This window comes from Suillus clintonianus, assembly GCF_016758775.1.
Source record: "Suillus clintonianus strain FC179 chromosome Unknown DEU56scaffold_13, whole genome shotgun sequence".
In the NCBI taxonomy this organism is placed as follows: domain Eukaryota; kingdom Fungi; phylum Basidiomycota; class Agaricomycetes; order Boletales; family Suillaceae; genus Suillus; species Suillus clintonianus.
The window spans coordinates 364,950-378,133 of NW_024539237.1; the positions used below are offsets into that span (position 1 = coordinate 364,950).

Here is a 13,184-nt window from a genome sequence, read left to right on the forward strand (position 1 = left end):
ATTGACCGAATTGCTCTCGCATTGTTCCCACGCCTACTTACCAGCCGGGACCTACCGACTCAAGCTTGCAAATAACCCTGACATATCGATATCGTTCGATGAGACCCAAGAATGCATAGACGTGACAAATAAAAATATGAGCATGAACGAAGATTGTCCTCGAAGTGTTCTTAGAAGGCAAATAATAATATAATACAAAGACAACAGTATTGGGACATGATAACATGACTTTCCCCTCACGGGCAGTCATAACACGACAAAGAAAAAGTGAGGGGGATGTGAGAGTATGTGACACGTCAATCGGAGATGTAGGGGGGTCATAGAGAAGGAGAAGGCATACGACTAGGGCGAGCATACAGACCCAGTGGGTCAGGGAACATACTGGCAAGGTGCTTCACAAAAAAACGTCGGCGCCCTTGCAAGCACCGCAAGGAGCGACCGCAAGACAGCGTCCTATGCCATTAATATGGTTATTGCCCAATCGGTTCTTCAGCTTCTCCAACTGCTGATCCCTCGAAACAAATCTCCTTTCAATCGAGCGTCGTACACCATGCGAAGCACTAGTGAATGACGATGCTGCCTGTGCAACATCATCAATCGAGCTAACTGAGGTGCTAGGCGTAGTGCGCGACGCAACCGCAGCTGCACCCGGCGTCCACGATAGGGGAATAAAGTTTGACAATGTCTGGAATGAAAATCGTGCCGCAAGCGGTGAAGACATAATGGACGATAAAGATGAAGTTGAGGCTTGTTGGTCGGAGTATTCACAAGTATCGGAGTTTGCTCCTGTTACCTCCTCAGAGGCGCCGTAGCATCTGAGAGTCGCATCGTTGGCTGTGAAAACCAAAGAGAAAAAGTTAGAACCCACTCATGGATGATCTGATGCGAGGCTTAAATGCCGAACCATTTGTGGCACCCTTGGAGCGCAACACCGGAACAGGAACGCGGGATGTCATAGGAGAGAATATCTTGGATGGTGATGGTGAGACCGGTTGAGGAATGAAGGTAGTCCCGCCGCGCCTTGACGGAGGGGTAGTAAATGACGTCGCCGGGTAGTCTGCCAGTGCAGTAAAACGATCGGACGCGCGTCCAGGCTGTGTAGCTGAAGATGGTGGTGTGAGCGGCATGAAGGAACGCAATGAAGTTGCACGAGGAATTGATGACGGTGAGTTGGTAGTCCTACTTGATGGACGGCTGCTGCTCTCCGAAGTCGGTGGCGAAGAGGAGGGCGGGGTGATCGGCTCTTGAAACCTAGACTGGGGGAAAGTGAAGGGAGAAACATCATCTTCCTCATCATCAAAAGGCTCATAGACAGGGGTAGGTTTTAGCGCAATAGCTGCCTCAGACTCAGTCGGAGGTGTGATGCAGATGATAGGTGGAGGACTATAGACAGCCGGCGGAGGGTCGAATGTGAAACGGATCCCGCCCTCGACTTCCTCACCAAGTGGTTCGCCGTCATGCTCGTTATCAGCTTTGCCTGCATCCTCTTCGTCTTCTTCTGGCACAACATCAAGGCTGTTCGACGTGGGAAGGTCTAGGACGACAGTGCCAACGTCTGAAGGGATGACAAAAGGTGGTAACTCGTCCTCATCATCGTAGGAAAGACCAAACGTCGACGTAAAAATTACTTTGCTCATCTCCTCAGAACTAAGTGGGGGTGAATTTTCGTCGTCATCGAGGCATCCAAAGAACCGGTCAATCTCGTCAACATCACGCTTGACTGCAATGACAGGCTGGCCCCTGGGGAAGGTCCACGTCTTGGAAAGTGAAGCCCGTGGAGAATGCAAAGACTTTGGTTGAGCGGGTTTGGACAACGAGTTGAGTCTGTTTGTAGCTTCATTCAGGACCGAGACTGGCATGATATCGAGTTCATCCTCGGAGCCAATGGATGAACCATCTGGGCTCTGGAAGCTGAGGTCGGAGTCTTCTGCATCTTCGTAACCAGCCATCCCATCCTCATCATCAGAAAAGTCACAGGTATCCTCGTCTTCGTCCTCATCTTCCTCTGTGACAGCATCGAGGGTGAATTCAGCCTTGGTAAAGCTTTGGTCGACAGACTCCACATCGGTTGAAGAGCTGTCAGAGTCGATGGACTGAAAGCCAAGTCCACGAGAACGGGTGCCATAAGACCGACTAGGCACTGAACATTGGACCTGCCCATCAACAGATAGTGGAATTGTGGGTGTATTAAGCAATCCGGCGTCGTCGAGCAGTTTCTCCAGCTCCGCGCGCCTGGTACGCTCTAGCTCGAGTGCAGCACGGAGGCGAATGCACTCGTCGACTGCGCTGTCAGCATCTCGAAGACGAGCACGCAACCTATCCAGCTCCCCCCTCATGCTATCACATTCTTTCTTCAACTGCTCGCTCTGGCTTATTGATTGCTGGAGCTCGGCATTCTTGCTACCGAGGGCATTGTCCAAGCCACGCTTCTCGACTTCCAACAGGCCAAGCCGCGAGCGAGCCACCCAGGCTTCTCTTCTCTCAGAATCAACTCGCCTTGCTAGAACGCTAGCTTGTTTGTCTGCATCAGCCACACGCATGCGCCACCCATCCACATCTCTCTTCAGCTCATCACGCTCAGCCTTCAAATCCGAGATAAGCTGCAGCATCTCGTCGCTTGGTTCAGAAGATGTTGCAGAAACATCCGAAGCCGCGGAAAGGGGACGCGATCGGGACATCGATCGCGTACGTAGCGTGCGCTCGAGATCCATTATGCGAGCCAGGAGCACATTGTGCGATCTAAATAAAAAATGTTGCTCGGCTGCGGTAAGGGGCTGTTCTGCGACGCATCCTACATCACTTGATTCCGAAAAACGACGGTCGGTGGGAGTTGAGCCAGGCGTGGGCAAAACACCCATGTCGCGAGGAATAGAAGCAACAGACCGCTTGTACGAAATGCTACTGCGTTTCCTGCTGATGTCAGATGATGAGGAACTTTCGGTTGAAGCAGAGCGACGTGAGGCGAGACTGAAGGAACCACTGGAAGACGGTGTGACAGTGGTAGAATGGCGATTCATGCTTCTGTTCGTGGGATTGGGGTTCGTAAGCGAGAAGGTGTCAGAGCCGGATGTCAAGGCGAGAGATCTCAGACCATTGGGGCGAGGATTGGGCGTAAGAGTGGGCGTGGGGAGATTTCCGGGAGCGCAACCGACAGCATTTCCAGAAACAAGCGAGAGAGGCCTAAGGTTGAGGCTGGCGGGACGGTGACGTATAGCAGACTTTGCCACTGGTGTGGGGGCTGGAGTAGGTGGAATAGCGGAAGCTTCCGTAAATTCCTCGACAACCTCGGCAACTGGAGCAGGACAGTCTTCTTGAGATTCCTCTTCTTCCTCTTCCTCCTCCTCAACTAGTGTCTGAAGCTGATCTTTGGAGGTAGAAGTGGACGCAAACATTTTGCCGAATGAATCACGCTTGCTCATGAGGTTACTAATACCATGCCCGCTGATACCAGTACCAGGAGGGAAAGAGGGCTTTGTTGCTACAGGGGATTTTGTGAATATGGGCTGTGGGATAAAACGAGGGAAAACTCACGGAACTCAAAAGACTTTGTCAAATTGGGAGACGTGATATCAGGAATTTCGACCTTGGAGAAAGCGAGGTCAGGCTTTCCCTCAAGGGCCCAGAGAGCCCTGCGACGTATAGAGTCCTTGTCGCCAAGATTGACATTGTCATCTGAATTAGCTGCGGGAAGGTCAGGAAGAGACACGCCCATAAGCTCGGCCGACTCGCGGCGAGTTGAAACAGAAGAACGGCGTCTGTGATGGGAATTAGGACGCTTTGAAGGAGGTGGGATTGAAGGGACATTATTGAAAGTGAAATCAACTGGAGAGGGGAATGAAGGTGCAGAAGCAGAAATAGATAGTGTTGAAAGGGAAGATATTGAACTGTTGCGAGAGCGAGATCGTCCGTGTGAATGCTTTGGAATGTAATTGTTTAAACTATTGGCTGGAGCACCACCGCCCATCTTGAATGATTCAAACTGTAGCGAATGTGAGCCTAGTGAAAGCTAATAAAGAGCTGAACTGACCCTCTGTTTGGCTGCCATATTGGATTCTTGGACTTTGGCAGAGACGTCGAAAGTTGGGTCCATAATAACGTCGGAAGGAGTGTAATTTCTTGAAGTGACTGTGAGTGTTTAAAAGAAAGTAAGGACCGTACGCTTAAGACGTCGGAATGGCAAGCGTCGAGGGTGTTGATGATGGCGAGCAGCAAACTCCAAGTCGAACCAACTTCACCATCCAAGTATGTTCACGTTTTAAACTCCGCTTCCCCACCGCCTGCTACAACCTTGCGACCCTGTGAATTAAATAACTATTGATTGATATTATGTATGCTGGTAGGACCAGATGGGTACAGGTAGATCCTCTCAATGCGCGGGAGACAATGAGGTGGCACTTCGTCCCCCAGCAGAGTGCTGCGTCTCTCTAAATGCGGAAACCAATTTGCGCCCAATAATTGCGCGCTTCCTTCGAGCTCATTAATTTCAGCTTCGTGTCAACCACAGATTCGTTGCACTGCTAGTCTAGGCCAGTCTTTTGTTCTCCCATACGGGCCATACCTACCCTGATGGTTACCTTGATCCGCATAGTAGTTTCGATATCATTTTGGGTGGCAGCCTCGCGGTTCACGAACACCATATGAGAGGCGAGGTAGTCTCTATTAAGTATTCCGAGTAAGTAGGTCTATGTGACAGATAAGATAAGAAAAATAAATGCGATAGATATGCAAGTGCGAGGGGTGTGCGTATTGCGGTGTGATGAAGCAATGTTGATGGACTGAAAACAAGAACAGTGAAACGTGCGCATGGACGAACATTTTATGAGAAAAAGTACTGCGACTTCTTGATCGTCTCCACATCGAAATCGCCCTTCTTCGGCAAAGGAGGAAGCACAGCGCTCAAATCAACGAATTTATCCACCAGAAGCGAATCAAAGTCATCCTCGCCTGCGTCGTCGTCCTCATCTTCCTCGTGCTCCGTGGGAACAACTGGAACGTCCATTTTGGCACCTTCGACGATGACCATGTTTTTGACGGGCCGGCCACGTTTTTGCTTAGGCTTTGGAGCAGTCTTAGGCTTCGAAGTCTCAGTTTCCAATTTCGAAATCTGGGCAATGGATCCAGCTTCTTCGTCTGAAACATCGATGATGTTGTCAAACGTCGTATAGCCGCCTTCACGGAGTGCGGCTGCTTGTTCAGACGAAGCTACAATACGTACGCCTGCAGCTTGAAGGTTCTTCAACAGCTTGCCGGTGCGGAGCGCTGTGAGAGGAACCTTGTGGGATGCATATCGAGTCCGGAACTGTGACCAGAACTTCAGTATTGTGGAGAGCAGCATGTGGACTACGCACCTCTGTAGACAATTTCTCGAGCACGTCCGAGGAATGCAGCGCAATGAAGGTGTCTCGGATGATCTCAGACATCTTGTCGATGCTGCTAGCGTGTGTCCAATAAGAATCATGCACAGACGCAAATGTTAAGCCCTGGGTCTATAAACACGCTCATCAATCACTCAAAAAAAGTTCGAAACTGATGGGACCTACGCGACACTCGAGGGCGGTCAACATCATATGCGTAGCATCGAGACTATGAATGAAATTGGGCGGGAACGCTGACGCCTGCTTCACAGCGTTCACCTCAGAAGGCGCGTTAGGGTCGGAGATGAACACGCTCTGAATGGCTGTCATGACCTGCTTGCGCTTCGTTTTACGGTACGGTTGTATGATGGGGAGGCCTAGGGGCGTCGTCCATACGACGGACGACATCTGTTCTTTCCTGATACGGTTCCTAGGGAGCAAAGAACCGCTCTTCTTACGCCCTTTCGGAGCTTGCAATGCATCTGGGATGCGGTCGGCTGGGATAGACTTGGAGATGAGGCGGGCGCAGAGGTTCAGCCAGATTTGAATGGCTTTGGCTCCTGCGAACAGATCACCAATACAAAAGAGCACCTGTAAATAGATGGGTAAGTTCGAGGCTGTTAGTAGATGAGAGAATGCATACCTTCTTGGCGAGGTAAGCACTGGCACCCCAACACTCTTCCTCGGGAATATCCTTCCTATCTTTAAGCTGCTTCTCAATCTGCTCGCGAGCGCCGATATAAGTCACGCCATACACAGTAGTCATCACCTGCCTCGCTACATCAACTTACAATTCCTTAATCAACAAAACGAGCACTCACAGTTTGCTTGACAACCTTCCTAGAAACCCGACCAGCAAGCAGAGCCGCATACTTATCGCCATTTTTCAAGTCTTCCTCAAGCAGCTTCTCCACCATGTTCGCGACGTAGGTGTACACGTCCGACGGGCGGTCCGTCACGCTCAGATTGACTTGCGCAGCGCCTTTGACATCACCGCCAAGAGCGGCGTAGTGTTGTAGCCCGTTACACGTCCCGTCCTGATGCACCGGGAGGGACGACATGTATGAGAGTGGATCGCCTGATTCGAGCGCCGCGTGCAGTTCCATACATGTCGCGAGACATTGCCATGGATCATCAGCTTTCGTCCACCACCTGTTACCCTGTTCGACGTGTCAGCACAAAAGCACCATAACAAGGAGAATGGGACGCACGTCGAGAGGCTTCTCAGCGCTATCATACACATCTTCAAGATGATCCATCACAAACTTGACACGCTCGTCAAAGTTCCCCTTATCGTACCCGTACAAGTTTGCAAGGTGGATTTTGAGCCACCGCAGGCCCTGCTCGCCAAGGGGCTGCGCATCACCGAACATGATTAGTCCACGACTGAGGTCATCGCCGATGTGGTTGAAATGGGGAGGAATGGGGTACGCGCGTCCACGGAAATCGAGGTTGTGAGGAAGGTACATCGTATCACCCAGAAACTTTCGCTTTTCGTCAGATCACTGACACGGAAAAACAAGATGGAAGACTTACAGCGCGAGCGATCTCGATTTTATAGTTGATGCTACACCGATCAGAATGGTTGTTTGCTCTGTCCTGCATGAATGCCTTCAGACGCGTCCCGTACACGCTCTTAGCTTTGATGTCCGTATTCATGTTCGCGGGCTTCTCTGGCTCTGGCTTGTCGTATACTGCTGGGGGGATCTTGCCCAGCCGTTCACCAGAGTTCCAGACTTTGAGCACGACGTCGAAGATATTCCGGTTCACTTTCCAGGGCGTGCTACCAAGAACGTCCAGTCCTGCGTAGACGAGTTCGACGTTACCGAGCGCGGTTGCATGCTCGAGGTAGGTTTGCTGCTCTTGGCAGTCTTTGAAGCGCATGGCAGCAGCTAGTAAATCCAAACTATGTTAGCGAGCCGTTGATAAATGTGAATGAGCATACTTACATCGATTATACAGATATCCGCCTTGGTCGTGGCTGAGCCACGGCTTGGGCTTGACGAGCATGGGCAGATGACGTGGGTGAAGCGTTTCGCGCAGGCCGTCTTTTGCGATGCGTTCTGAGACCACAGGATTTAACCGGATGACACCAAGCTTTTGCCCGCGCACGTATTCGTACGCATGGTAGAATGCCGGTTGATTCTCTTTACTACGGAGACTTTCAGCTGATTGTGCAATGAAAGAGACGAATAAACTTACATCTCCTCATTGGTACGTCTATCCACAGCAGTCCGCTCGATCGTCGCCGTGTCCATGAGACAGTCTACGAGGATACTCCCAACGCGTACTCTAAGTAGCTGCGTCCACTCTGTGGTCCACTCCTCGCTATCTTCCATGTACTTTGCAGCCGTCATCCGGCGCGCGTGCAAGTCCTTGTACCCGAGGCCGGTGAAATAACCTGTGAACTCGCTTGGACGCGCATGCGAGGGAATGGCGATATTGTTGCGCTTGCACATCTCAGCTTTGTACTCATTTTCGACCGCGCGCCCAACGGTAAGCAGCGCACGGGCAGTTTTCATACCATCCGAGACGCCACCGCTGCCTTGGAGGCGCATAATCTCTAGGATAGTTATGAGGGAAAGTTTCTCGGGCTTGACGAGGGAGAGGAAGGGGCCCATTCGTTGTGTTTGCTTGTTTTTAGCTAGCTGGCGGTTAACACAGATATCTGACAGGCACATATATATGCTCACTAAATTTGGCCTCTGCAGCGATGATCTCCTGTATTTCTGCCTCAAGACGCGTCTTGAGCTTTTGGTGCCAGTCCCACATCCACTTTTGTAAATCCGCGCGCTGGAGTTCGCGATTGCCTAGACCTAGCTCGTCAAATAGTTTGGCTTCGTGACGGAGGCGCTCTACTGCAACGTCGTACACTGATTCTTCTAGGAGTTTTTGTCGGGAAGCGAGGTCTTCTGGGAGGACGCGTCGTGCAAGGGTAACCTGAGCCAAGTGGTTGCGAAGATTGTTGAGGTTGAAGGGAACTTCTTCCTGAGCCTGCGCGGGTATCACATTCCCGTCCTCATCCAAAGTTTCCTCAGAGGGCGTCTGGGGATGTGTGAGTGAGATTCAAGTGAAAGGATACAACACATACGACGAGTCGCGTGACAGGCTTGACCTCTGGGACACCCTCCAATGGGTCTGGGACATGACTTCCAAGAGATTCAGCCTGACCGAGTTCAGCCACCACACGAGGGAGATTGAGATCTACTGCAGATTTGGAGAGAAGTTTTATGATGTCAGAGGCTTCTTCGGATGATGCCAAAGCGCGATCGGCGACGACAGCAGTGGGTGAAATGTCTCGTTCTATAAGATTGCTAAGGAGGGTGGTTGGGTTGGGCATATCGGAGAGGTGGACGGGCGTGTCAGACTCGGGATTAAATCTAGAAAGTGTGGTCAGAGTGATAAATTAGGGAGATGAGGGAAGCGTACCGTCTCCACGCTAGCAGCATGATAGCATATGTAGACGCGGTCGGGTAGACTCTTTCGGTACCCTTTTCCATGAGATCGTAGAGGTGACACGCGTCCTCGACCCACAAAGTTCTATCCTCGGGCTCCTTGACAAATGCCATGTGGATGTAGGCCTCTAAGAAAGAGTTGTATATGCGAGATTCGAGCAACGGCTCGCGGGCTTTGCTGTTTCTAAGCTGCTCGAAGACCTGCTTTGCACGGGGAACGTCGTACAGGTTGTGCAAACATGCATCCATGACTGCCAACTGGTCCTGAGTTGGAGAATCGGTGAAGTAGAAGCTGTTCAAAGCTGAAGCACGGTCGTCTGGAAGGGGAGTTGGCAGGATTGTGTACGGCGTTCTGCGCCTCAGAAAACCGTTCATTGCTACGAGGTGGTTTGCTGGTACTTCCCTCTGAGCAAGCAGAGAGGGATACTCTGGATGGGGGAGAGGGACTTGGGCGTATGCGGTAGCAGGTGCATTTGCTCTCTTCGTAGGAGTTGAATAAAGACGAGCAGGACGAGGTAGACATTGCCTAGAGTACGACACTAAAGTTGTACGACGAGCACTCACTCCAAGCATTTTGTGAAGAGGACACCAAAGCAAAATTAAATTGACCTTGGTGAAGAGTAACCGCGTTCGGCGAATCCCGATCAGAGCAAATTGATTCCCTCAGGCTTCAGCGCTAATTTTTTTGGAATCTATCATGAACCGCCAACTTAAGATCCATGCATGAAATCAATAGCACTCCGCTATGCGAAAAGGTTTAAACGGATGGTGTAAGTAAGTATGGACTTCATAGATCTAAGTAGATTGAGCAGCGAATTATGCCAAAACACCCTAGGCTCCTGCGGCTCCATCAACCTACATTCGCATTGGCTGAGAGCCAAATGTCGCTTTTGTGAATGTTAGGTATCGTTCGTTAACCGTTTTCCAGTCCACCACGCTCCAAAACTCCTTCATATATTTCTCCTTGCCCCACACTCCGTGGTCGAGAAGCCAGCAATGCTCGTGAATGCTGACGCAGAACAGGGGGTAGATCTTTTCGCCCAAGTCACGTAGATTCCCCGCGGAAGGGTCGAGCGACCGATTTGCGAGCTCACTATCATAAAAGGAACGCGCGCCGTCTAGGTAACTGCGCGGTGACGAGTGCAGCGTCCGTACGGGGGCGGAGGGGTGCAGTGGCGCAGGGCCCTGCGACATGCCTGACGTGGGCGATGTCGGAGTGTTGCCCAGCCCTGTATTCAAGCGCGTCGGCTGAGGGCCGTCGCGGAACCTGCCCTCGTGAAGTACCTCATGATGACCCGCAGGGTCTTCTGTGCACGCACGCGAGCGAACGAGTAGTGTGCCAGCCGCAAAGGTGGGCTGGATAGCAAGGTTACCTAGGGCGTCCGTGACAAGCCAGATATATCCTGACCCCGACATCCCTCTGGCGGCGGAAGAGAAGTTGTTGACGAAATGCGGAACGCTGCCGAATTGGGAACGGATGGATGGGCCTATAAAAAGATTGTGAATGGTATCTTCGTAGCGCTCATCATTTTGCGGAGGTCTCTGTAAGGTAAATTAGTACGGTGTAATAATTAAATGGGGTAGTTAGACATACGAGGCAGTTGAGGAAGAATGAGTTGTTAAGGGCGTGGCTTGCATAGGAGAAGCCGAGGGCATCTTTTCCAGAGCTGGCAGTGTCGATCACGAGTTGTGTGACACTCTTTCGCTGGTCAGCAGCATCTGTAGATGAATAAGTCATAAGTCAGTTGCTCACGAAACGTTACTTACCAGGGAACATCTCGTTCAGCCGGTCAAGGAGACCTTGTTGGTACTCCTCGGAAACCATTTTAAGCGTCCTTGGCGACATGAAGTTTGCAAGGCCCTCATCGACCTTGTAGTTGAGTTCTATTCGAGAGTGCAGGTGTCTCCGTGCACCCCAAAATTGCCTTGGATGTTTCGTGGTCTTCCATGCAGACAATGCACCCGTAAGGGAGGACGACGCTAGACGCAGGCCAGAACTGCTCATGTCAAATAATGGCGACTACAAATTATGTAGAAGGTAGCTCGGGACGTGCAAGTAGTGAAAGGACTATTTTTTGAACGTGACGGATCGGTGTCTTTTCAAGTCACCGACTTTCTTTGTTTGGACGAGACTGCTTCCTCCACGTCGTCGTCACTTACAAGTAAGCAGTTCGTTAGCCCGTCACTCGTTCAACATGGCTGGCCCAAAGTCATCCTCAAAACCATCATCTGCCTCGTCAGAAACTTCTGTGGCAGTTTCAACGTTGTGGAAATCATATCTTGATCAGACCCCCGACCGCCTCAAGTTCATTGACGCTTTCTTAGCGTTCATCGTGCTTAGCGGAGTGCTGCAGTTCGTGTATTGCGTACTTGTCACAAACTTTCCTTTCAATGCATTCCTTGCTGGGTGAGTTTTCTGGTTAGCGCGTCAGACATGTGCTGAGTGCTGTCACAGGTTTGCAAGTTCAGTGGGCCAGTTCGTTCTGACCGCATCCCTCCGCACACAAGTCAACCCCGAAAACAGATCCGAGTTCAAGGAAGTCTCGCCTGAAAGGTGTGTGCATCCTTTCTTTTGTTGTGCATGGATCCTCATTTCCTACCAGAGCATTCGCAGACTTTGCCCTTGGCTCTATCGTGCTGCACTTCTTTGTATATAACTTCCTCGGATGAATGCGTATAATATTAGGGAACTGGTCGCGCAAGCACACAATTCTACTGCAACCCGTCCGTCAAACTTTAGGGCTGTAAGCGAATTCTGTGGCCGCCCGAATAAAATATTACAATTTCAAAGTAGTGAGTGCGATCTGCTGTCGACAATGCGTAATCGGCCGGAGATGGGAGTTACAATGGCGAGTGACTCAAGCTCAATGCTTCCTCTCAAAAGAACTGGAGCGCTGTTGGAGTTGTCAGCGGCGTGCAGTGTGAGATGCAATGATAGAATGTCCGTTACATACCCCGAATACAACGACTGCGAAGTCGAATGCGTATTCACCTGAAACAAATAAGCAAATGAAACTTTGAATTAATGCTGGCGTAGTCTACAGACCAATTTCAAGATACGACCGCAGCAGCTCTAGTTGAAACAACATGTGAACAAGTGTTCTCAGGTCATGGAACTGGGACTCACGGCGAATGTCCTTGTTTGGAACCTGAGACAGTGCAGGTCTGCAGTGGCGTGAGGGTCAACGTTTCGCATCAGTGGCATGGTAGACATACGTGAGGCCTGTTGAGCGTCTTACGCCAGCGAGGAATGCACTGATAATGAATGCATCCAAGCCGAGGTGAAATAGCCACCCAAACATCTTGTAGGTTTACTTATAAAGTGAAGCAGAACGCTGGCGTTTACTAGTACTCCTGGAGTCGCAAATAAGGCAGACGTGCGAGTACTGTCACTGAATGAAGGAGCAGCTGCTGCAGTCCAGTGACCAAAGCTAACACAGCACAGATTCCCACGGAGCCAGTGATAAGATTACATACGGCTCTAGACAGCTCTACGTCATTTGAAGGAAGGTCTGGAGGAACCTTCGGTCCAAGAGGTGCGGTGATTTGAGCACGTTAGACGTCTGATGAAAAAGATATGTGGAATATCATTATGCAATTGCGAGGAACAAGATACTAAGCAATCAACGGGGCGCATATATATAGGTAGGGCACACGGATGTCATTGATAGTTGATGCGGCACTGGATCCCCATTGCTTTTCAGAATTCTGGCACTGCTTCCTTCATATGCAAAATGCGGGAGATGCCTGTATGTAAGGCGATGAAATGAGGGTGTTAGTAACGTACGGTAAGTCTCGTTTTGGGGCGGTGTGATTCTGAATCGTGATCGTTTTACCGGGGTTCTGTTACCAGTCTTCTTGACTACGTCCTCGTTATCTCGCTGGAGCGCTGATCAATACGAGGCATTGCGAGGAAGGCTTTGGCACGATCATAGCTCCTTTATTTATAAAGGATAAGTTGTGAATCTTTAAAAAGGGCTCGGGGCATCTCACGAGACGGGTTGATGGGACCCAACACTGGACCAGCATATACGCAGTCCATCTTCACATGCTTCACAGCCGGCAGCGAGTCATCACTTGTCCCTGTTTGGGAACTTCAATTAAACATCCTTGTGATCATACGAGTACCATACCAGCATGACAAAACGGAATTCCGTCCTCCTTGTGGCCCCACCACATCACAAGGGACCACTCGTCTACGAGGTTGGCGAGCGTCTGGAGGTGTCCGTAAGCGGCTGGCTGGGGGCCGCGTGGTCGACGCAATGCGACGACAGTGAATACGAACATGGGCTGGGTATGTGTACATCAACAGCCCACCAATCGACCCCCTAGATGCGCCGTTATTTAAAACGAGTGTGAACCCAAACATCCAGTC

The 13,184-nt window shown here is 50.8% G+C and overlaps 7 protein-coding genes across 7 annotated transcripts; 1 reads left to right on the forward strand and 6 right to left on the reverse strand.

The window, feature by feature from the left end:
• Positions 1-46: 46 nt before the first annotated feature.
• DEU56DRAFT_106735 (uncharacterized protein) lies at positions 47-4,387 on the reverse strand. The gene is made up of 4 exons (XM_041344584.1): positions 4,028-4,387; positions 3,532-3,979; positions 905-3,478; positions 47-834 (listed from the first exon to the last, which is right to left on the reverse strand). The coding sequence occupies exons 1-4, from the start codon at positions 4,088-4,090 to the stop codon at positions 395-397; spliced, it is 3,525 nt and encodes a 1,174-aa protein (XP_041212014.1). The 5' UTR covers positions 4,091-4,387; the 3' UTR covers positions 47-394.
• A 429-nt stretch (positions 4,388-4,816) lies between these two features.
• Positions 4,817-8,854, reverse strand: DEU56DRAFT_869723 (uncharacterized protein; the record flags this gene model as incomplete). The annotated part of the gene is made up of 12 exons (XM_041355580.1): positions 4,817-5,299; positions 5,349-5,486; positions 5,541-5,945; positions 5,998-6,123; positions 6,176-6,514; positions 6,566-6,838; positions 6,891-7,246; positions 7,304-7,506; positions 7,557-8,022; positions 8,048-8,399; positions 8,446-8,734; positions 8,784-8,854. 12 exons carry the CDS (start codon positions 8,852-8,854, stop codon positions 4,817-4,819), a joined length of 3,501 nt encoding a protein of 1,166 aa, XP_041212015.1.
• Positions 8,855-8,986: 132 nt separating this feature from the next.
• On the reverse strand, positions 8,987-9,370 carry DEU56DRAFT_698941 (uncharacterized protein; the record flags this gene model as incomplete). Its single annotated transcript, XM_041347284.1, has 1 exon — positions 8,987-9,370. A coding segment is annotated over one exon (384 nt), but the record flags the coding sequence as incomplete, so codon positions are not given.
• Positions 9,371-9,664: 294 nt separating this feature from the next.
• Positions 9,665-10,814, reverse strand: DEU56DRAFT_869724 (uncharacterized protein; the record flags this gene model as incomplete). The annotated part of the gene is made up of 3 exons (XM_041355581.1): positions 9,665-10,351; positions 10,404-10,528; positions 10,577-10,814. The coding sequence occupies 3 exons, from the start codon at positions 10,812-10,814 to the stop codon at positions 9,665-9,667; spliced, it is 1,050 nt and encodes a 349-aa protein (XP_041212017.1).
• An 83-nt stretch (positions 10,815-10,897) lies between these two features.
• DEU56DRAFT_107578 (DAD/Ost2) lies at positions 10,898-11,708 on the forward strand. The gene is made up of 3 exons (XM_041344585.1): positions 10,898-11,216; positions 11,265-11,363; positions 11,413-11,708. Exons 1-3 carry the CDS (start codon positions 11,005-11,007, stop codon positions 11,477-11,479), a joined length of 378 nt encoding a protein of 125 aa, XP_041212018.1. The 5' UTR covers positions 10,898-11,004; the 3' UTR covers positions 11,480-11,708.
• Positions 11,674-12,111, reverse strand: DEU56DRAFT_730547 (DUF1748-domain-containing protein; the record flags this gene model as incomplete). The annotated part of the gene is made up of 5 exons (XM_041348175.1): positions 11,674-11,703; positions 11,764-11,801; positions 11,856-11,882; positions 11,937-11,974; positions 12,026-12,111. The coding sequence occupies 5 exons, from the start codon at positions 12,109-12,111 to the stop codon at positions 11,674-11,676; spliced, it is 219 nt and encodes a 72-aa protein (XP_041212019.1).
• A 531-nt stretch (positions 12,112-12,642) lies between these two features.
• DEU56DRAFT_107625 (uncharacterized protein) lies at positions 12,643-13,173 on the reverse strand. Its single transcript, XM_041344586.1, has 2 exons — positions 12,943-13,173; positions 12,643-12,892 (listed from the first exon to the last, which is right to left on the reverse strand). The coding sequence occupies exons 1-2, from the start codon at positions 13,094-13,096 to the stop codon at positions 12,750-12,752; spliced, it is 297 nt and encodes a 98-aa protein (XP_041212020.1). The 5' UTR covers positions 13,097-13,173; the 3' UTR covers positions 12,643-12,749.
• Between the last annotated feature and the right edge of the window lie 11 nt (positions 13,174-13,184).